Source organism: Sprattus sprattus (assembly GCF_963457725.1).
Source record: "Sprattus sprattus genome assembly, chromosome: 6".
Classification (NCBI taxonomy): domain Eukaryota; kingdom Metazoa; phylum Chordata; class Actinopteri; order Clupeiformes; family Clupeidae; genus Sprattus; species Sprattus sprattus.
In genome coordinates this window covers 14543203-14566585 of record NC_137925.1, presented here as the reverse complement: position 1 = coordinate 14566585, position 23383 = coordinate 14543203, and the positions used below count along the sequence as shown (strand labels likewise).

Sequence of the window (23383 nt, the reverse complement as noted above, 5' to 3'; positions counted from 1 at the left end):
CACAGGCGAGGGCACGCAGCATGTCGGAGTGGTTGCGCTCTGTGGCGCTGACTCTATGGTGGTACATCTCCCAGCCGAAGTCCCACTCCCTCACCCCCCCCTCAACCAAGGCAGCGCAGTAGACCTTCTGCTTCAGGTGGGGAGGGATCCTGTACGGGACCAAACAACAACGAGCCAACTGTCAATAGCCCAATATGAGTTAATAGTCCAATGAACATATGCTAACACTACGTCATTACACACTTTGTATCCGGTACCATAGTCCCAAACCAACAGGAAGGGAGTGTGCATTTGTACGGATTAGCCGGACATACAAGCAGAGTTGGCCTTGCTAAGTAAAACTAACCATTGAAAATAAAATAAAAAAGTATAAAGTATTAAATAATAGAATACAATCAGTTCATTGTTGCTGCCAATGTGATGGGCTCAAATTATTCAATTGAACTGAAAAGAGAATGTGAAATGTTAAACTGTCTCTGTCCCTGAAAGGACTTTTTGTAGATCACATACGGGTTAGCATCGGGGTTGTTCATCCACTCTCTGTACCAGGCCGTAACTAGCTGCCGGCAATCCTCCAGACCAACCTTACATGCGAGGGAAATCAGATCACTCTGGGTATATCTGTGTACAAAGGAAACAACAGGGTAGAATGATGGTACACTTGTTGAACATAAAAAAAATAGCACCTGAATAGAAATATAAAAATCTTACTTGTCTGTGTGTCTGGATGGTATGTCTGTCCAATTTGAAGTAATATTTTCAAAGTATTTGAAGAGTGGCTGGACTTGTTTTTTAAGATACACCTGAAAGACAGATCCATACTTGATGTGGAATTCTGTCCAAAAGGACATATTAGTCATTCTCATAACTGCTTGACAAATTTGCATCTACGATTAATCTGATGTTATTGTGATGATATGTTATTGAATTACACATACAAAAGTGTTTTGCATTTGGATTGTTTAAAGAAAACAGTATGAGGTGATTGTACAAGTGTTTCTTTCTTTCTTTCTTCCTTCCTTCCTTCCTTCCTTCCTTCCTTCCTTCCTTCCTTCCTTCCTTTCTTTCTTTCTTTCTCACTTTAGCAGCTTAGCCAGTGCTGCTAACCTTCATTGGGGCATACACCTTGCTGTGCTCAAACGTAAGGAAGATGTGCTCCAGGTGGTCCAGGGCTGCGTCCCAGGGTAAGAGCTCTCTCTCCCTCCACAGGTACTCAGTGGTCCGCAGAGCCAAGGTTGTGTTGATCACCTTTGCCCTTAATAAAAAAAAAATAAACACAGAAAATACCATCACTGGCTATTAAGACACTTATTTGATAGGCTATCTTATACAAAACAATGAAATACTACTGCTACCAGTAACCTGTATAAAGGACAACTAAAAACTGCGTAAATACATCGACAATTATACTAATTGTAGTAATAGTACTAAAACTGAAGAATACCTTGCCAGATTAAATGCATCATCAATAATCCGAGCTCTGTTCACCACTGGAATAACCTGTATTCCATGCATCAGACACACAGAGTGATTGTATGACTTGTAGGGTTAACCTAGTGGAAAAGCTATACATGACCATGTCCATCACAGGATGTCTGGCTTACCTCATGGTCGGCATTTAACTGCGTGATGAGGCGATGCCAGTTTTCCAGGTCGTAGTTCACTCGGTAATACCCAGACATGTTCACGTTGGCCAAAACCCACTCAGTGCCAGCGGTTTTCAGGGCTTCATGCTCATCTGGACCGATTTATACACAAGTGAGTCATACAAGACGTGATGCCAGAAGACACCAGGGTAAGAAATCACTGATTGTAAATTTGATACCATGTGGTGACATGTGGTGTTTACGTAATACTGAAAGATTTGCGGGAGATGAAAAGTTGTCATTCAAGTAGTCAAAACAGCAGACATGTCACTGGAGAAATGGCATGAATCAGTGGTGTGATCATACCTGATTTAGTCAGAAGCCATACCATATGCTGCTCTATGCCATCCTTCATCCATCTCACAGGGACAATCCACTCATAGCTTAAACGAATAAGAAGGTCAACTCTCAGATAAGACCCTTCAATGGGGCGTTTTGTTATTTATTTTGTATGTATTAAATGGTTCAACTTCCTCTTACACATAGCCTTACTTATAAATTGATGGCCTTTGAACCACATCTTCAGGGTTTAGTAAGAAGTGCTGCTGGCTGATGGTTCCTGTAGTGGTATCTATGGTAACCAGAGGGAAACCCATCTGGAGGATCCAGCGGTTCATGATTTCACCCACAGGAGCTGGGAGACTCTGATCAGGTGAGCCATCCACAGCCTTATAAGAATTAAAACGATCAGCAAATCACTACGCTTGGAAATGTAGTATAGCTGTAGCTCACAATTTATTTTCGATGGCCTTTGGTACATGTGCTCAGTAAGTAAGGGTTTTAATGCAGAGTAAAGCACTCATATGAGGAAATATAATGCAGTGTTCTATTCTATTAATGATCTAGTAACCATGTGAACTTCTAGACCTGCACTTTATCAATTAACCGATTTAAGGTTAAGCAGATAATACAAATACAACAGAACACAACTGGTGTAACCCAGGTACTGCACTGATCCTGGTGGAACTTACAGTTTGCAGAAGCTCCCAAAGGTTGGCAGGTGCTACGTTGCTATAAGAAAACTGCTTAAGGTAGGTCTGCAGAAAGAATCACAGGTTTGAGTGATTTAGTGAAACTGATCACTGTGCTCTGGTTAAGACAATAGAAAATAAAACAAAGATTTTTTAGAATTGAAAAGAACTTTAACAATAGCAAAATGCAGAAGTGAGCTTTGAGCTGTGTGTGACACTCACTCTCTCACACATGCACACATAGAGACACATACACACACACACAGACACATACACACAGAGAGAAAGAAAGCAGCACTTAGCCATGGTGTGTGGAGACCACGCGAAGAGCATGCCATGAATGTAAACTCACCGTCAGGCCTTGGATGAACACTGCTTCAGTCAGGAAGCTAGACAGCATGTGCAGCACTAGGGTCCCCTGCAACAGCCAGCGCACCCCACATCACTTCATCATCACCCCACATCACTTCATCATCACCCCACATCACTTCATCATCACCCCACATCAGTTCACTTCACCCCACATCACATCACTTCATCCTCACCCCACATCACATCACTTCATCCTCACAGTTTCATGTGACCACTATTTTATGTGGCCAGCTGTTGTTGTTGTGATGATTACCTTGCTGTATGTGACTTGAGTAAACACCCCTCTGATTTCCTCTGGAGTGTTGACCTCCTCCTCTGGGCATGACAGAGGGCGTGAGTTGACTTGGGCATCCTCCACCATGATCTCTTTGGGGAAAATGAGCATCATCATGTCCATCTGAAAACATGCACACACCATGAAAACCATAGGCTGAAATGCAAGCTGGACTGAAAAGTATTACACACCCTTGATACCCAGTTAATGAGTAGTCCTAGTAGTGGCAGAGGTAGTACTAGTAGCAATTATGGTGGTAGTAGTGGAGCAGTAGTGTGGTTGTGGTTGTATAAGGAGTTGTATTAGTGGTGGTACTATATTTAACTACTATATATAGCTGCCGGATGATGTTGGATTGGTGTGTTAAGGATATCACTGTTTTTTTTCCTCTCTCTTTTCAAACCAATAGTCTTTAAGGGAGCCTTTGAGAAACTGTCATACGCACCAGGTCCATGTCAGGTTCAACATGACTTGCCACCACATAGGAAAAGTATGAAGCAAATCCCTCGTTCAGCCATAGGTCATTCCACCATTTTAGTGTCACCAGGTTCCCAAACCACTAAACACATAACGCAGTGCGTTCAAAAGATACAGTGCAGAAGTGAAAACATCAGTCATCTTTAAGGCATTCTAGCAGACGGAGACACTACCGTATGAACCAGCTCATGTGCCACAATGACGGTCACCCATTCTCTGTCTTTGTGGGGAGACAGTTTTGGGTCATACCAGACAACCAGCTCACTGTAGGTGACCAGGCCCCAGTTCTCCATGGGGAAGGCACTGTAGACTGGCAATGCCACCTGGTCTGAGAGAGAGAGAGAGAGTTTCCAGGGGGAGACTGATATTCAGATTATGCACTCAATAGACACAAGTGCATACCTGACAGCTGAAGTACATGTAGGGTGCATACAGTTTTGGTGCTCATTTGTATAACTCTGGTGGGTTTCAGCATCTGGTCTTAAACAATCATTACTTCCGGTTACCACCGACCATTTGTTTACCACCCAACACCTAGTGATATCTTCCTTTACTAGTTGAGCTGCAGGAACACTTCATGTTTAAATATTCATCATGATCAAAATGTTAAAATGATCAGTACTCATTACAAATACAGTGCACAGTGTACATACACAGTATACATACACAAACGTTAAGATAATTATTTAAGGTGTATCAGCTAACTATCAATCAATCCACCCACTCTAGTGAAGGACCATCAAGGACCATCAAGATTGGGTCAAACCAGACCCTATCTATGCCACGCTTCGTTATGTACATGCCATAACTTTCTGTTCAAAAGAATTTAAGCATTAACATGTCACCATCTCCTCACCATATTTGGTCAGAGGAAAGGTAATATTAAAGATGGCCTCCAGCTGGGTGAGGAGGGGGACTGTGATATTGAGGACATGATCTCCATAGCGACCAGCCAGAAACTCCCTCTTAGCCCACAGGCGAATCTAACAATAAAGATAAAATAACATATATTAAAATAAAAATTATACACACACACACACACACACACACACACAGTCTATGATACATATGACAATGTATACTGATTTAGAGATTCTGATTACCAAAACATCAGGGAGTTTGTGGGTCTTAATGTGCGAATAGTCACAAACAACAAAAGCCACCAGGTAGGTTGACATTGGCTTTGATGGTTTGAAGACGGTTTGGGAGACATCATGGCCATCAACAGTGACATTAACCACACCTGTAAATAAATAACCAGAGTTCACGCGATTGTAAACAACAGTCACTGTCACTTCATGTTGTACATTTCAAAGTAACATTTGCTTTGCAAAGACACATTTAACCAGCGACTGATGATTAGCAGTCAAATCCTCTGATGCTTAACTAGCTGTGTTCAAATGACTGATGATTAGCAGTCAAATCCTCTGGAGCTAAACTCGCTGAGTGACTTTAAACATCAGTCCATCTCTTAATGTCATGATTTACCACCGGGTTTAAACATTAGGTTTGCAGTTACCTGCTTGACCTGCAGCTGATAATTCAAAGTAAAAGGTAGCATACGTGATTCTGGCTAAAGGTTATTATTTGAGCTCAACAGTCATTCAAATGACACCCATCCCTTCCATGTTTCTGAAACAACATCTTGATTGGCTGGAATTCATTATGGCTCTGTCTGAGCCACTACATCTGTTTCCCATTTACAGAGCCAGGGCTGGGTACAAACACAAGGGGTGCGCGCTCACACTGAGTGTACGGCTAAAGGACCATGAAGAGCACTTTACTGAATTTGACAAGAAAGAGTATCGGATTAGAAAGATTAGAAATCTTCTGATGCTAGTCTCATGTTGCTAACGATTTTGGCAGAAAGCCTCTTTTTTCCACCTGTTTGAGCTACAGGTATGATAACAAACATTTACACAAGCAGGAAATGCCATGAGACTGACTTGTAATGTTGTGTGTTTGACTAACCCACTGACCTGTCTCCATGCTGTTGGACAGAGCTACTGTCCCACGGTCGTGTAAGATGGTGACGTGGAAAACTGCTTTCTGTAACGGTTCATCAAAGCAGGGAAACACCTCTCTGGCATCAGTGGGCTGCAGGTGAGATGCTGCAACCGCCCTGTGAGGGTGAAGAGCTGAAGTCAACTCCTGAATATAACTCTGTGAATGTTATTCTGTGAATGCAACTCTGTGAATGTACATCTGTGAATGTGACTGTGAATGCAACTCAGTAAATGTTACTCTGTGAATGCAACTCTTTGAATGCAACTCTTCGAATGCAACTCTGCATATGTAACTCTGCAAATGCGACTCTGTGAATGCGACTGTGGATGTATCTCTGTGAATGAGACTCTGTGAATGTAATTGGCAGCCTATTTTTCATTTGAAAATAGAGAGGTTGGTTGTAGATTGATTTACTATTCTTGAAACAGAGAAACATTAAAGATCACGATTGCCACCAGACTTATGGTTTCTGTGTCAGATTTAATGGTAAAATTAGAAGAGACAAATAGTAAGTTCTTTATTCTCTCCTAAAGAGAAGGAGATGCTTCTCAGCTTAATCTCAGGAATACCTTATATTCATGATGTTAAGAATATTACAGAACTGATTCATGATATTAAATTCACATTTATCATCTGATGTTATGCAATGGTTGTGAGGAGTGCAGAAGGTTTTGAAAGTCTATGAGTTTATTTAGATTATTAGTATACAATTTCCTACAGACATGTCAAATCAATAATCACAAACCTCCCCAACTCAATTCGATGTTGGTGTTTATTTTTATTATCACTTTGGAGTTTGTTGCCATGTTTATTATGTTACTATCTATTATGTTTCATTTATTTCTAAATCACAACATCATTGAAAATGAGAGCTACCCTCAGTGTATTCCCAATATTTAAAGGTTGTATGAATTTCTGAATTAATGAAAAAGCAAGAGTATACAAAAATGGATATGCATAAATGTATACGGCTATGTGAGAGTACACTGACATTATATCAGGAAAGGTGTTAGTAATTGTATTTCAACATTAGCGCAAGTTTAAAGGAATATCAAAGTAGATCCAAACAAAAACTCTGAGTAAATTTGCATGAAATTTGCAATTAAGGTTGATAAACTTGAATAAATAAGTTTATAATTTGTTCTTACTTTGTCTCTGCACCCTCAGTGTAGTGGCTTCTGTAAAACCCAGTCATGTCATCAGCCAACTCCCCCTGAAATCTGGTGAAGAGTTGGTAGGACTTCCCTGGGACTAATTTGCCGTTGAGCTCCATGACCAGATACTGTGTCTTCTGTTGAAGCCATGTTGTCTTAATAGCTGGTGCAGCTGCACCATCCAGTCCAGTCAGGGTTGCGTGATGCCCGTTGAACTTGGTGAGATTGAGCTTGTTGGAGTGAATGAGGATCAGGTCTGTCTCCTTCACACACTTAAAGTCCACAGTAGAGTGGCCTGTGAAGATGTACATGCCGTGTTCATCCTTCTCCAGACGAGGCCACAGGGTGATATTGTAGTGGATGGGAGACAGCGTGTCCGGTAGACGGTACCTCTCCCAGGGCTGGAGGGTGGATGTCCATGTCGGTGTCGGTTTTGGTGTGAGTGAGCTCACAGCGAGCGAGTCCACTGGCATCGCAAAAGCGGGTATTATAGTATCAAGCACAGCACTGGCCTTGGCAAAACTAATTAAGAACATCATTACAGATAGTTCTTCCATGTTGCCCTTAAGTGCTAGATGCAGTATACTTCTCTCCAAGTCCGAGAGTGCTGTGTTTTTTTTCTATGAATTGCACGTGAGGCATTAGTATGGATGTGTGTGTATTGGTGTGTGTCTATGGTGGGTGTGTGTGTGTGGGGGGGGGGGGGGTCTCGAGCACACGCAGCAGATTCTAGCCAGTAACGGTGTGAAATATTAACATGTGTATTTTTGGACTATCAGGATGTGAAAGCACTGATGGTTATGATGAAATAAGTCATGCATGCATGTTGTTCTCTCCATTAAGGTGGCGTCTGTGCCAAAACAAAATGTTCTCCTTCCCTTCCTGTTTCTTTAGATCATTTGAGCCTTTGATTAACCTTCCTCTACAACACTGACAAACTCCTGTGGTTTACGAGGTTGGCTGGCATTCAGCCCCGTTTGAAACTTACATCTGACTCACGGCCAAAGACGTGTACCAATCCATCAGGATCCAGCAGTTCAATGAACCAGAATGCAGAATGATTTTAAAAACAAAACACACCAGCAGTGTGAAGCTGGTATACTTCTGGTTTACTTCTAAAACCTGTGTTTCACACCTGGTCTGATGTACAGTGGCTTGAAGGTTTTCACCATTTTTGCGCAGTTACAACATTTTCACTTATGCAGTAGTATATTTCTTAAGGCTACAAAAGATTTCAAATAAATGTACTTAAATTTGTTTTCATACTATATGAATATAACACACACACACACACACACACACACACACCGAACACTCCACCCCCCCCCCACCCCCCCCACACACACACAAACACTCTCACACACACACACACACACACACACTCACACACATTTTTGCCATCGCAGATACCACCTGAGTCAGCAATAAATGTACAAGAAGCTACGCAATACACAAATGATTCCTTGGGACAGTTTTTATTTTTATTATTTTTATTTTTATATTTTTTTAATTTTTTTATAAAATAATGTTAAAACAGCATAGTCATACAAAGAAGAGAAGCTTTTTGAATGGGGGATGTTGGCTCAAGCATTTGTCTTATTCATTTGAAACAGCGGTAGAACGAGCCTGAGCCTGCTTTGTCAAATAGAGGAAGTGCTTCCCTCTTTACACACATAAGTGCATATTAGGTCACAAGGCCTTGCACACTGTCACTTCTCTCATACTGACAGGAGAAAAAAACACCATTTAGAAATATATAGCTAGCCACAGGCTCAGGAGCTGAGTGAAGGCAGAGCTGGCTCAGGTCTGGCTCAGATCCGGTTCAGATCCGGTTGAGATACGGCTGGAGGACGGCACACAGTTCTGCTGTCCTATCATGCAGACTCAGTGTCAAACCAGTCCATCACTAGTTTCTTGTTCTCCGCCATCCATTTGATGTTGGCTGTGGTCTTCTCTATGGCTTGGTTCAAAGCTGCTTTACCAGAGCCAAGGTCAGGGTGATCCCTTTTGAAATCCAGCAACTGTAAAAGACACAGTTAAGTCAATGACTGTATTAAAACTGTACTCTTGTATCACAACTATCATCCTTTAATAAATAAATAGAATTGACTGTTGATCATAATTCCAAATTGTAAATTTTGGTCGCTAATATGGAGCACATGTGACAGAACAGGATGTAAAATCGATGAAGGTGAATGACATTTGCGTTACCTGCTGAAGCTCATACTCCGTGGAGAACCTTCTAGATACAGCAGTGATGAGATGTGAGAAGGCAAAAGATCCACCCCCGAACCTTTGGATCAGTGAGATAATGAACCTCTGTTTGTTTTGGACATGTACATGTGGTCCACTCATACCTCAATGACTTTAATGCAGTTTTGTCTAAACATACAGAGTTTATGAACTGCCTGAGAGGATATTAAATAATAACATTTGGACTTGAAATCACTTGACTTTCAAATGTAGTTGCCGGAGTATGTTTTATGTTGGTATTTTTCTTTATTAATATATTATAGATTCCCTCTGTGTTTGTGCCATACTCACTCCTTAAAAATATAGTCCCATTTTGATCTGAAGAAGTCCCAAGCGAAAGACTGGCCCACGACGTTGTTGGCAATGTAGCCAATGGTAGACGTGGCATCCTGCTTGCGGATCTTAGTGGGATCCAATGTGTACTCTAGGTACCTTTCAACACACAACACAAGGGATATAATAATATAACTCCCACTACAACTATAATAATATCCCTTTAACAACAAAGTTGGTCAGTTCCCTCCACACTGCATCTGTATAAACAAAAAAAATGCTATGATATAATCATAACATTCAATGTTCATATGTTGTCATATAGGCAAAAAAGTATGCATGTATTATATTGAAACTGATATGAAATGGCTCATATTCACCCATATAACAATATTGTGTCGTAGAGTTTGACTTTAAAATAGAGAATTATTCTAATGGTATGGTCATGAAACAATTGCTTCTTTATATTCACCCCTATAAAATGATCATGTCTAGAGAAAGACGGTTAAAGAGGGTATTGGTCTAACGTTGTGGTCATGAAACAATTGCTTGTTGTGCTCGTAATGCTCGACTGCTTAAACACTGTACTAGTACATTTTGTAGTGATTCGAGCCTGTGGCATGTCCTAGTAAGATATTATCTTTAAATATACAGATAAACAATATCTGGCCATTGTGCAAGGCCTCCAAACTCCCTTGTTCTGGGTGCCCCGTAACTGAAATCCAATTAAACAGCATGAAGTGCAGTGCTGTCTAACCTGTTGAGGAGCCAGGGCACTTTGGTGCAGGCCAGAGCAGAGCGAAGTCTGGCCGCCTCGGAGGCCACGGTGGCGTTCCTGAGCATCTCCCAGCCAAAGTTCCACTCCTCCTCTCCCCCGGCAGCGATGGCTTTGCAGTACACGGTGGACTTCAGGTTGGGGTCAATCCTGGAAGACATGGGGACGCAGGTATTTAAAATAATGGATGATTCCAGGGTTTAGGTTTTTTTGTCTGTGTGTTGTGAGCGTTTGATCAGAGTGGAAGGTTTTTGGTCTGAGTTGAAGTGGGAATTGTGATGTCAAATGTGAAATTTCCTGCAGTAGCGCCCAAGTTGTAAACCCCCCCAGCCAGAGATAACTGTGGTAGGGTCCAGCTCAGACTGTTTCAGCCAATGCTTGGCATGTAGGTGAGTTCTTACTGACATTTTTGATATGGGTAATGTGTGCTTGTGCAAAGGAATGTTGGAAAGAGAATAAGAGGCTGTGAGAGGGAGATTTGTAGGGTTACTGGGTTGTGTTGTTTCAGAGAGGGGATTTTTAATAGAGTTTGGTCATGTGTTTGTGTATGTTGGTGCCAGTTGCGAGGGGGAATTCATGGCACAGTCTCCCATGATCCTTGATAATCGTACCTGTTGTTGTTCGGTTCCTTCATCCACTGGTGGAACATACCTAGAACCAGCTCATTGCTCCCTGCGACTCCAGTGGTGCAGGCCAGGGAGACAGCAAGGCCCCTCGTGTATCTACACACAGGAAACACACACATTCAGAAACAGCACTCACCTGTTATAGAGCTGAACAAACTGCTGAAAATATGGTTCAAACAAACACACAAACAAACCACATCAAATTAACGTGTCTTATTGGGCCAAAATAAGATGCTGAAACGACAAAGTAACCAAAAAAAAAATAAGTACATATGAAGCCGTCAATGTCTCTTGCTGAAAAGTTTCCATACAATAAAATCATTAAAAACGAAGATTGAGTTTGAGCATGGACATTTTTACTCCCACACTCTAGGTGGCGTGGAAGCCAACTCTGGCTCTAATTCAACATGAATGAATGATACTTATTTACACCATAGTGTGGCTCAGGGGCCGGTCAGACGTCGTGAATTTGACATAGAGGGGTCTGACGAGCTTCTTCAAATAGGCCTATGAGGCAAGAAGAGACATATTAATGATTTGTGTTGGCTATTTTTGTTCTCATGTTGCTCAACTGGTAAGGCGAGGTGCTAACACACACACACACACACACACACACACACACACACACACACACACACACACACACACACACACACACACACACACACACACAAACACAGAGGCACATAGACACACACACAGAGACAGACACAGACACACACCCACACACACCCACACACCCACACCCCCACACACACACACACACACACACACACACACACACACACACACACACACACACACACACACACACACACACACACACACAAACACACACACAAACACACACACACACACAGCTAAAATATATACCTTACATGTACTGTGCATTGCTTTGTCTAAAAATACTAAAACAAGTGAACCTGAATGTTGAGTAATTGCGGATGTTGATTTACCAGCATGGATCCGTAGACCTCAGTGCGATCAAACATTTGAAAGAAGTAGTACAGGCTGCTGGATGCCGCCTGCCAGGGGATGTATTCTTGCTCCTGCATGAGGTACTTGGTCGTCCGCAGAGCCACTGTGGTGCTCAGGATCCTACCCCTGGGGAGAGCAACACACACTGGGCATTGGATGCTCTTTCAACAGAAGCAGAACTAAATGTAAGCAAAGCAGGGGAAAAGGACTCACTTTGCCAGACTGAAGGCGTCATCTATTATCTGAGCTCTGTTGATGATGGGGATTACCTGTCAAAGAAATGGAAGTTAGTCAACAAACAGTTTTCTGTCATTTTCAATATCTAATGTTCTAAACTGAGCATTAATGAGATTTGTAGTAATTAACAATTAAATGCAGTATTATAAAATGAAAATCCTTTGAATTAAAAGCACTATCCAGACAGAAGGTAACCTGGAAATGGGACTGATGTGATACACTCAGCACCTTAACCTTGACCTTGACCTTGGCCGCATTTGCTAACCTGGTGATCGGAGCTCAACTGAGCAAAGAGGCGCTCCCAGTTCTGCAGGTCGTAGTTAACCCTGTAGTAGCCGGAGACGTTGAGGTTGGCCAGGATCCACTCCCCTTCCTCTGCTCTCATTGGCTCAAACATGGCTGTGAGATGACACAAGGAGAGAAGAGTTTTGAGCTCTGTCACCTATTGACCGCTGATTTAGTAATCCAGGCTTTTCTCAACATAGGCCCCAGATGAGTGTCGAAAGGTTTGCAGGTTCCCATGCTCTCTCAAACCCGCAAACCTGCGTAATCACCCTGAAATCTCCAGATCATTCTCTGTCCCAGGCTTTAATGGATCGCGTGTGAGCTGCCAGACAAGGCTGCAAACATCGCTAATGTAAACACAAACTATTCACATGCAGCCCAGAGTACTGCTGATCTGAACTTTGGTAATTGTGAGGGTATCTAGTGTATTGTGTGTATATTCAGTGTATTGTCAAGTGTGAGGGAATTGGATTTCTCTTTTATTTTAGCCTCTACGTGTTTCCAGCAGTCAAGCAGGTTGGCTTACATCACCGTTGGTCAAACAGGTGGTCTTTCCTGCCTAATGGTCGAGCAGGTGGGCTTACCTCTCTTCTCAGTCAGCCAGTGTTGATCCTGTTCCACGCGGTTCTTCATCCACTTCATTGGCACAATCCATTCGTAACTATGGCAACAAGAATGAAGGCAATAAAGAGTAGTCACCTCATAAAACCTCTGTAACCATAATTCTGTAGTACAATAAAAGAGAACCATCATCAGCCAGCAGTCATTACCTTGGTGAGCTGTAAGATGAACCTACTTGTAAATGGACGGCCTATCCACCACAGCATCAGGGTCCAACAGGAAGTGCTGTTGGCTGATGCTTCCTGTTGCTGTATCTATGGTTACCAGAGGGAAGCCCATCTGAAGGATCCAGCGGTTCATAATCTCATGGACTGTATAGGGAAGATTTAACCCTGTGCTCAATGCAGCCTGATAGAAAAAAACAAAACACTGACTGATCAGCAGCTTATTACATACATTACAAGTAAAAGTAAAAGTTACTTATATCCTGAAAATAAGCATAAATGTTGACAAATGCTTATGTTTTGGGATTTTAATTGTCTATACATCTAGACATTTTCCATGTATTGCTCTGTGTGGCAACTTACATCCTCCAAATGATCCCAAAGGTCAGAATATACAGTATTGCCAAAAGCAAACTGATGTAGATAGGTCTGGACAAATAGAAAGAAGAGAGAAATCAAGAAAGGGAGAGTTAAAGAGAGAGACAGAGCGTTAAAGAATCCAGTCTCAGATAATGTCATTTTGATATCATAGGATTTATACATTTTCATCATAAACATAGATTATTTCCATCATAAACCTTAGATGTGAGCAAATTGTCATTAATAAAGTGCAGGAACAGTGACAGATAAGGATAAATGCTGCAGACTTTATAAATAGTGTTCCGTATTAGAGCTTGATTTAAAGTGTTGTGACTAATTGATTAGTTGATTGATTAATTGGTCAGACTTACACTGAGTCCTCTAACGAACACAGGCTCAGAGAGAAACTCCGACAGCATTCTCAGCACAGCTGCACCCTGTCACACCAAACAAACCTGATTAGTACAGCTCTAATGCCACCCACGGCTCAACACCACACACCGCTTTAATAACATACAATGAAGCCATGATGTTCATGGTGATTGTCCTCCACTGCGCTAGCTGCATGGATGCTATGTAGGACTGCTCATACCTTGCTATAGGAGATGGTGTCAAACATCTGGCTGCTGATACCTTGCTATAAGAGATGGTGTCAAACAGCTGGCTGCTGATACCTTGCTATAAGAGATGGTGTCAAACAGCTTGCTGCTCATACCTTGCTATAAGATATGGTGTCAAACATCTGGCTGCTCATACCTTGTTATAAGAGATGGTATCAAACAGCTGGCTGCTCAAACCTTGCTATAAGAGATGGTGTCAAACATCTGGCTGCTCATACCTTGCTATAAGAGATGGTGTCAAACATCTGGCTTCTCATACCTTGCTATAAGAGATGGTGTCAAACATCTGACTGCCCATACCTTGCTATAAGAGATGGTGTCAAACATCTGACTGCTCATACCTTGCTATAAGAGATGGTGTCAAACATCTGGCTGCTCATACCTTGCTATAAGAGATGGTGTCAAACATCTGGCTGCTCATACCTTGCTATAAGAGATGGTGTCAAACATCTGGCTGCTCATACCTTGCTATAAGAGATGGTGTCAAACATCTGGCTGCTCATACCTTGCTATAAGAGATGGTGTCAAACATCTGGCTGCTCATACCTTGTTATAAGAGATGGTGTCAAACATCTGGCTGCTCATACCTTGCTATAAGAGATGGTGTCAAACATCTGGCTGATCATACCTTGCTATAAGAGATGGTGTCAAACATCTGGCTGCTCATACCTTGCTATAAGAGATGGTGTCAAACATCTGGCTGCTCATACCTTGCTATAAGAGATGGTGTCAAACATCTGGCTAATTTCCTCAGGCTTGTTGACCTCCTCTTCACCACGGGTGAGCGGGTGGGAGGAGACAAACGAGTCCACTGCGAATGCTCTCTGGACATCCCCCTGCACAATCATGTCTTTCTGTGGAGACAGGTGAACGTAAACAAAAACAATAAACGAAAACTGAGACGTCAGTGACGTGAACATCCATTTCATCTTTGTGTGACGTCTGTAAGGTTGTGCACTTGCGCTATCCGCTTACCATTGGATTTTTACATATCAGGGTAACAGTTTACAGTTTACAGATCAGGGAACAGTCCTTTTTTGGCCCAGTTATTGCGTGACTTGTATGAGTATTTTACAAATACTTCAGATACTTCCCCATCATGCCAAAGTCAGAGGGAACGGGGATGAATCTAGTTTGTCTAATGGTCACAGTTTATTTGGATGGTCCCCTATAGGCTATCTACAGATGCTCAGATTATAGACACACTATATTTGGATGGTCCCCTACAGGCTATCTACAGATGCTCAGATTATAGACACACTATATTTGGATGGTCCCCTATAGACTATCTACAGATGCTCCGATTATAAACACACTTTATTTGGATGGTCCCCTATAGGCTATCTACAGATGCTCAGATTATAAACACACTAAATTTGGATGGTCCCCCTAAAGGTTGTCTACAGAGGCTCAGATTATAAACATACTATATTTGGATGGTCCCCTACAGGCTGTCTACAGATGCTCAGATTATGATGCTCAGATCGGTTGAATGTTTGGTTAAGGTTAAGGTAAGGGTTGGGTTAAGGATTGGGTTGGGTTAAGGTGCTGTTCAGTGAACAATTAGAAAGACTGAAGTTCGAATTTCAACAAACCATGGGTAAAGTCTCTGTAGGCCGACTATCCAAATAATGTGTCACCAAGCATACTCATCTAACACCTCATTCCTGCATGTGACTCAGAACAATGCTTATTCTAGCTCAGGAGCCCAAAACCGGTTCTTTTTCCATTGTTTTTGGGACTGAGCTGGCTGAGTACACGCTATGTTTTCGTGTGTGAGTGTGTGTGTGTGTGTGTGAGAGAGAGAGAGAGAGAGAGAGAGAGAGAGAGAGAGAGTGGAAGAGAATTAGAGAAGTATGATCTCACGATATGCCAAGAGGGTTCGGCGTGGTTGGCTCCGAGGTACTCGACGTATGAGGCGAAGCCTTCATTTAGCCACAGGTCGTTCCACCATCTCAGAGTCACCAGGTTGCCAAACCACTTAAGGGAGGAAATCACACACACACACACACACACACACACACACACACAAGCACGCATGCACACACATACAGACATACACACACACACACACACGCACACAGTTATCCTATCTCTTTCGTTTAACAATTACCTCATGACACACGCACAAACACATCTCCCCATGCCTTTTGGTTTCTGTGTAACACTAGCAGTCTGAGATTGAAGTGAATTGCCTCGTACATAAAATTCATTGTTATTTTTGGCATTACCATGTGGGCCAGTTCGTGAGCGATGACGGTTAAAACTCTCTCCTTATTGCCCTCGGAGGACGTGTGGGGGTCGTACAGGAGGCTTGTCTCTCGGTAAGTGATGAGTCCCCAGTTCTCCATGGCCCCAGCGTTGAAGTCGGGGAGGGCCACCTGGTCTAAAGAGCAAAGGGGATATGGTGCATGACCATCACACAGTACTTTGCAAAACATTGAGGCACGTTTGAAAAGGCATCTTTCAAAAAGGCATGAATAGTTATACTTCTCATTCAACATTCTTCAAAGTGGATGCAAAATAATGTTTGAAAAACAAACTTCACAGACACAGTATTTCAAAAGAAAAAAAAGAACGGTGTTGAGACAAATGCCTAAAACTTTTGAAGATTACTGGACATCAATGTTAGTGGACAGCTGCTGTCTGAGCACATAGTTTAGATTTGATGAGTCTAGAATGAATGAGTGAGTGAGGAAATGAACGAGTCAAAATAATGTTCGCCATCAAGGCTGTTGCCATACCTGATTTTGAGAGCGGATAACTGGTGTTGTAGTACTGCTCAAAGAACTCCAGCATGCGAAGTGTTACGTTGAGGGCGTAGTCCCCTTGTCCTAATTCCAGCGCTTTTTTCCTGGCCCAGATACGAACCTTTCAGATGAAAATGTAATAATAAATGGAAGATTATTACTCCACATCCAGAGCTTTCTGGCCCAACAACCCTCAGTGTTTGTGTTTGTGTGTGTGTGTGTGTGTGTGTGTGTGCATGTACGATTGTGGAATGTGTGTTAGTGTGCAGAGTCTTTTAAGTGTGAAGTGTGAGGTTGGAGTACGTAACTGGAGTGTGTGAGTGTCAAAAGTTTAAGAGAACTAATCACCCTCCTTATTAAGTCATTGTGGGAGACCCGTTTAAAAACATTATTCATCACACAGTGGGCCAAAGACCACATATGTTCATAGGGCTGGATAATGTAATACCATTGTTGTAGAGCCTGTTTCGTCCTTCTTGACACTGCCGAAGTCAGAAACGATGAAGGCCAAGATGTATGTTGACATGCGTTTGGTTGGTTCAAACGTGGTGATGAGCACATCTTTTTCTTCCAGGGTTACGGTTTTGATTTCTGAATAGGCAAATAGAAAAAAGTGAGACAGCGTTGGTGATTGGTAGCGTAAATATCTTCAATTTGCCGCATCAGAACTTTCGCCCTGACTCATAAACTGTATAAACAGAGTGAAGACTTGTTTGTTTTTTAATTTTAATTAATTTTAGCTTTTTCACAATTAAATACTAAATAAATGAAATAGAGACGGACAACCGAGAGAACTGTAATGAGAAATGGACATGTTTACGTCAATGAATGAGCAAATAACCTGATATCAAGGGGATACCGTGCAAAATCAGCAGCATCAGAATGAAAATCATAAGGGGCACAATCTGTCTTTCTTTCATTCACATCTTGGCAGGTGTGGACAGTCAGCTAATTATGCCCAGTCACCACCTTATGAGCACTGCACTGCCACTGCAAGGCCAGCTGAGAGTAGATAGACATAACAAAGCTAGATGACAGTAGATAGATATATAACAAGACCATATGACAGTAGATAGATATATAACACAGCCAGATGAAATTAGATACTGTAGATATATAACAAGACCAGATGACAGTAGATAGATATATAACAAGACCAGATGACAGTAGATAGATAAATAACAAGACCAGATGACAGTAGATAGATATATAACAAAGCCAGATGACCGATAGATATATAACAAAGCCAGATGAAAGTAGATAGATATATAACAAAGCTAGATGACAGTAGATATATATATAACAAGACCAGATGAAAGTAGATAGATATATAACACGGCCAGTGGGGGTGCAGACGGCAGAGGTGGGGGAGGTGTAACAATGCCTCTTGAGTTCTGGAACTGGAACATTGTGTTTTGTCTGTCACCATGGCTCTTACCAGCATCCCGGCTGTTGGCCAGAGCTATGGTCCCAGGTGGGTGCATCAGGGTTATGTGAAAGACGGCCTTCATGGCAGGTTCGTCGAAACACGGGAACGCTTTCCGGGCGTATGTGGCCTGCATCTGAGTAGTGGCGACAATCCTGGTGGAAAGCCCAACATACCAATGGTTGACACCATGTGTGGACGTTTAACAGAATATGAATAGGTATATCTGTTTTACAGTACCACAGACTTAAAAAAAAAAAAAGAACAGGTGGTAAATGGGTTTTTGATAGGTTGCTGAATTCAGTGAATTGAGACCACATACAGATTATTGATCCTTCCTTACCTTCTGATGCCATTCTCATTGTATTCACTTCGGTAGAAGCCTTCTAGGTCATCAGCCAGCTCTCCCTGAAATTTGGTGAAGAGTTGGTAGGACTTTCCTGGGACTAATTTGCCGTTGAGCTGAATAACCAGATACTGTGTCTTCTGTTGAAGCCATGTTGTCTTAATAGCTGGTGCAGCTGCACCATCCAGTCCAGTCAGTGTTGCGTGATGTCCTTTGAACTTGGTGAGGTTGAGCTTGTTGGAGTGAATGAGGATTAGGTCTGTCTCCTTCACACACTTAAAGTCCACAGTAGAGTGGCCTGTGAAGATGTACATGCCGTGTTCATCCTTCTCCAGACGAGGCCACAGGGTGATGTTGTAGTGGACGGGAGACAGAGTGTCCGGTAGACGGTACCTCTCCCAGGGCTCTTTCGGCTCTGGGGGTGGTGTGGGAGCCACCAGTGTTCCCTGTCCTCCCCCTTCCCCTCCAGCATTGGGCCTCTGTTTAGAATAGGCCACTGACAAGCCAAAAATGGTTACTGCGGCAGCAACGCCCACAACAGCAGCGATTACCGCGACAGTCTTACTGATATAGAACCCCTGAGACATTGCAAGGTGCTGTTACAGTGCAATGCAGTGTAGATACGGTCTGCAGTCTTAATGTGCACTCAGGGAACTTCTAGGAAGCTGGCCTGGTATTGTCCAAAGGCATCATCCTCTGTTCGGGTTTTTTAGGTACCTAAAGGAAAAGGGGAAAGTTCTTTTAGGGCTCATGTTTAAGTGACGCGCTTTTTCCATACGTTGACGTTGAAAATGGCAGGGCCTTTATCTGAAAACAAGCCCTTACCCTAAAGATAAGGCTTTTTAAGAGCCTTCAAATATATGAATCTCACATTACCCCTATTGTGTTAATGCCTGTTATGTCTTACACCAATTTGACAATTATGTAAATGTTACAACATGTATGACAAAGTACAGTCTTATTCAGCAACATTTGTACTATTTAAGTAACCCAGAGGCTTATAGGTTTTTTGCAGTGTGATCTAGGGTCATTGTCACACTCATAAAAGGCACTGATTAGGCTAATCGGTGATGTGACTCAGCCTGTCCATAAATGCTGATAGATGTTCTTGTCTTATCAGTGCCAGACCTATTCATTTGTTTTATTAACTCCACATCATCATAATTTATTGGCGACCTAATCAAGTACTACATAAGTCATAGCAGAAAGTGCCGGCTTTAAACCTCACACCAGACTTGAAATGGCATGCTGGACACACACTAACTGTAGACTGAATAGGTTAGAGTGGAATCAACTGACTAAAGTTTCAATGTGATTTCATGAAGGACACTGTCAACATTGCTACCCTAACATCTAAGTGACTGCAGGGATGTTTGACGCTCAGAATTGCCCCTGTAAACCACACGGGCCAGGAAAGCTCTCCTGCCGAATTAAGTGTTTCTCTGGCCGAGTGTGTGCCCTGTTTGGCGGAGTGCTATGAAAAGATTCTGAGACTCTTCTATTCCCTGAACGTGTTCTCTCTCTCTCGTAGCCCAGTTTTATAGTTTTTGCCACAGATGTTTGTCCCTTATCTGTCAAGAAGATCTAGGGTTTTGTTCTTTGTGGTTGTGTGTGTGTGTGTGTGTACGTATATTTTCATACACCACAAAATTGTGTCCCACAAAAGAAACTGCAAACAGAGTTTTGTTGATTGTGTGTGTGTGTGTGTGTGTGTGTGTGTGTGTGTGTGTGTGTGTGTGTGTGTGTGTGTGTTACATCCTATGAATAAAACTCTTCTGCATTCCTAAAAGGGGTGCAAATATTTGCACCATCCAGTAGCACCTCCAGCATCCAGCTCATTCTGAAAGCATTTATTTGCCATCACTCTCACTTATCGTATGACAGCGGCTAAAGCCTGAGCCATTACGTCATGAACACGACCATATTTGCAGCAGAAACGTGTTTTTACTGAGGTCAACCTGGTTGGCAGTTCAAAGGTTACACAGGTGTGCAGCTCATAGCAGGATGGTGAGCGTAACTATGCAACAGTTGAATAGTAAACCACAGAGGAGCAAAGTCTGTGTTCAGATGCTCAGCTGGAGAACTCATCCGGTGAGCATCTGTGTAAATGACACACACACACACATACACACACACACACACACACACACAGTTACCTTCACAAACACACAAACAGACTTCGACGTAGACTCACCCTCTGTTTACACACACACACACACACACACACACACACACACACACACACACACACACACACTTATCTTCACGTACCAACACACACACACACACACACACACACACACACACACACACACACACACACACACACACACACACTTTCACGTACAAATATCTGTACATTAACAAAGTGCTCAAACTCTCTTTCACACTCTGGTGTTCTCTGTAAAGTGGCCTGAATTCAGTGTCATGTTTTACGCCCCACTGCGGAAAGGACACTATGTGTAAGCTGGCCACATGTGTGTGTGTGTGTGTGTCTGGAGACCGCACAGGGGGCGGTGTCGACCACCAGCAAAAGACATAATTCAACACATACCTTAATGGCCAGCATGTCCAAGCCCATCCGGACCTGCCAGAGTAAACATGTTTGTGTTTTGTCCTGAGGTTTTACCCAGCTCCTAAATTTACTAATGACCATGTTTGTTCTCTGACCCTGTTTCTAATTACGTCTGCCCAGTAGCCTCCCGTCGTCACCAGTGGAGCCCAGAAAGATCTCTAAACTGTGAGAGATCTGTGCAATAGATACAAAGGCAAAACTGAAGCAGCTGGAAAGATAATCTGCAAGACACTTCCACTTAGGCAAACTCTCAGAAACCTGTCAAAGTGAATTATCCTTCTCCCTCATCACCTGGCCCAGAATCTAACGGACATGGCAGGGGAGGGCACATGGCTGTTTATGCCCTTTTTCCAGACCTTTAACTGTCCTTTCACAGCCCGTTAAGCAAAGGACTGTGCTGCCGGGACTAGGGTTGGGTACCGAGAACCGGTACCAATACGGCACCGGTTCCATACAACCGATACCTACCCGGACCGAAATGCAACGCAGATTTCGGTGCTTCCTTTCGGTGCCTGAGCAGATAATTTTTTTTTTTTTTTTTTTTTTTTTTAATTAAAATTTTTATAATTTAACAAAACTAGCGATAGCTAACGAGAAGTAACGTTAGTGGCGTAGATCTTTCCGAGTACGATCTGTATACTTTTTTGTGTTGATAACAGATTTCGTGGGGCACATATAAAACTGCTCCATCTCCCAATATAGACTCTCGCCTGTGTCGCTCACGCTGCATTCCGTATGGGACTAGTGGAAACGGGATTTGTGTTGAGGAGTTGCCATGGTAATGGGTTGACTTGCGTGTGGTTTCGGTTTCAAGATAAGTGTGGTTGTTCTAAGCAGAAGTTGGATACGCTTTATTAAACGGAGAGCTACCGTCTCATCCAAAGATATTCCTTCTCAATGTGAGTTCTTAAGAGAGCACTAACTAAACTTTTAAAGGGGCAGTACACATTCACGAAACCAGTGGGTTTAAATAAATGCAAACTAATTAATATTTGTTTTACTCTGAAGGCAAACATGCTCATATTTCTGCAAAAGTATTACTTAAGTGTGAAGTGTGTGTACAGAGTTTGTTATGTATTTATTTATATTTATTTAAGTATACTGTACAGTTGTTATAAGTTAATATATTGTTCATAGTTTGAAGTTAAAAGGTTTGAAGCCAAGTGTTTTGTATTTATTTTTATTTATAGTATACCTTAAACAGTTAATATATTGTTAAATTTGAAGAAAACTATTTGCCTTGGCAATAAATAAGCCTAATGTCTTTAATTAAAAAAAAAAAAGTATCGGTTCTGGCACCGTTTAGGCACCGGTATCGTTTTAAAAGTATCGGTTATGTACCGGTATCGGAAAAAACCCAAACGATACCCATCCCTAGCCGGGACTCCTACTCTCAAAAGCCGCCCGACTGCACCGACGGCTCCCCTCAAGTTCCCCCCTGGCTGGACGGACACATGTGTGGAATCAATCAAGTCGGGGAGAGTGGGTTCACAGCTGCAAGCAGCAAGACTCCCAGATTTCTTTCTCGCTCTTGCTCTGTCTTTCCCCTCTCTTTTTCTCTCTCACGTCTCTCTCTTTTTCCCTTCTTTGTCTTTCTCCCTTTCTGCGCTTTTTTGAAACGAGGGAATCCGTGTACATTCCCACACTGTGCCGGACGGGGGAAAACAAGCCACCCAACCAACCAACTAACTAAACAACAAACAGAGCACACAAACAGAATAAACAAACAAGGAAAACAAGAAAACAGCTTTCTCACCAGAGCTGCAGGAGGACAGAGGTGAAGCGATCAGAACCAGAGCTGAGCAGTATGTACCGTTCGATCAGAACTCTAAGGCAGGGGTGTACGCAGAGCCTCAGGGATACAGCTGAGGGGGAGCTTACACTCACACACACACACACACACACACACACACACACACATACACAGTCAGCCTCTGGTCTGTGAGGGAGGGGTGGGGGTGCCTGATTTCTGGAGCTTACCCATAATTTTGCAACCTGATTGTAGGAGTGGACAAGGCAGGGGGGTGCTGGAGGAAAGGAGTGTGTGTGTGTGTGTGTGTGTGTGTGTGTGTGTGTGTGTGTGTGTGTGTGTGTGTCAGGGAAGGGGGGGGGGGGGGTGATTTGAAAGAATGTGCTTACTTTAGTAATGTGGTTAACCAGTTGTCTAGGACCACGTCCAAGTTGGCAGAACAG

The 23383-nt window shown here is 42.6% G+C and overlaps 2 protein-coding genes across 4 annotated transcripts; both read right to left on the bottom strand.

Annotated features, from left to right (window-relative positions):
* Positions 1–430: 430 nt before the first annotated feature.
* On the bottom strand, positions 431–7380 carry LOC308367010 (aminopeptidase N-like). Its single transcript, XM_080840832.1, has 16 exons — positions 6896–7380; positions 5720–5862; positions 4844–4983; positions 4597–4723; positions 3914–4068; positions 3709–3822; positions 3243–3386; positions 2970–3035; positions 2618–2683; positions 2139–2314; positions 1953–2029; positions 1605–1738; positions 1445–1500; positions 1108–1255; positions 712–803; positions 431–621 (listed from the first exon to the last, which is right to left on the bottom strand). Exons 1-16 carry the CDS (start codon positions 7372–7374, stop codon positions 432–434), a joined length of 2307 nt encoding a protein of 768 aa, XP_080696958.1. The 5' UTR covers positions 7375–7380; the 3' UTR covers position 431.
* A 1013-nt stretch (positions 7381–8393) lies between these two features.
* Positions 8394–23012, bottom strand: LOC308366880 (aminopeptidase N-like). Of its 3 annotated transcripts, none has more exons than XM_080840658.1 (21): positions 22947–23012; positions 18613–19332; positions 18282–18424; positions 17292–17434; positions 16838–16964; positions 16325–16479; positions 15960–16073; positions 14804–14947; positions 13845–13910; positions 13477–13542; positions 13125–13318; positions 12913–12989; positions 12309–12442; positions 12020–12075; positions 11785–11932; positions 11259–11335; positions 10814–10924; positions 10185–10352; positions 9446–9586; positions 9113–9194; positions 8394–8922 (listed from the first exon to the last, which is right to left on the bottom strand). In XM_080840658.1, the coding sequence occupies exons 2-21, from the start codon at positions 19200–19202 to the stop codon at positions 8776–8778; spliced, it is 2883 nt and encodes a 960-aa protein (XP_080696784.1). In that variant the 5' UTR covers positions 19203–19332; positions 22947–23012; the 3' UTR covers positions 8394–8775. The 3 variants fall into 3 exon arrangements, with proteins under 3 accessions (XP_080696784.1, XP_080696786.1, XP_080696785.1); XM_080840660.1 differs by having other exon boundaries at positions 13125–13297; XM_080840659.1 differs by lacking the exon at positions 22947–23012 and adding an exon at positions 21170–21182.
* Between the last annotated feature and the right edge of the window lie 371 nt (positions 23013–23383).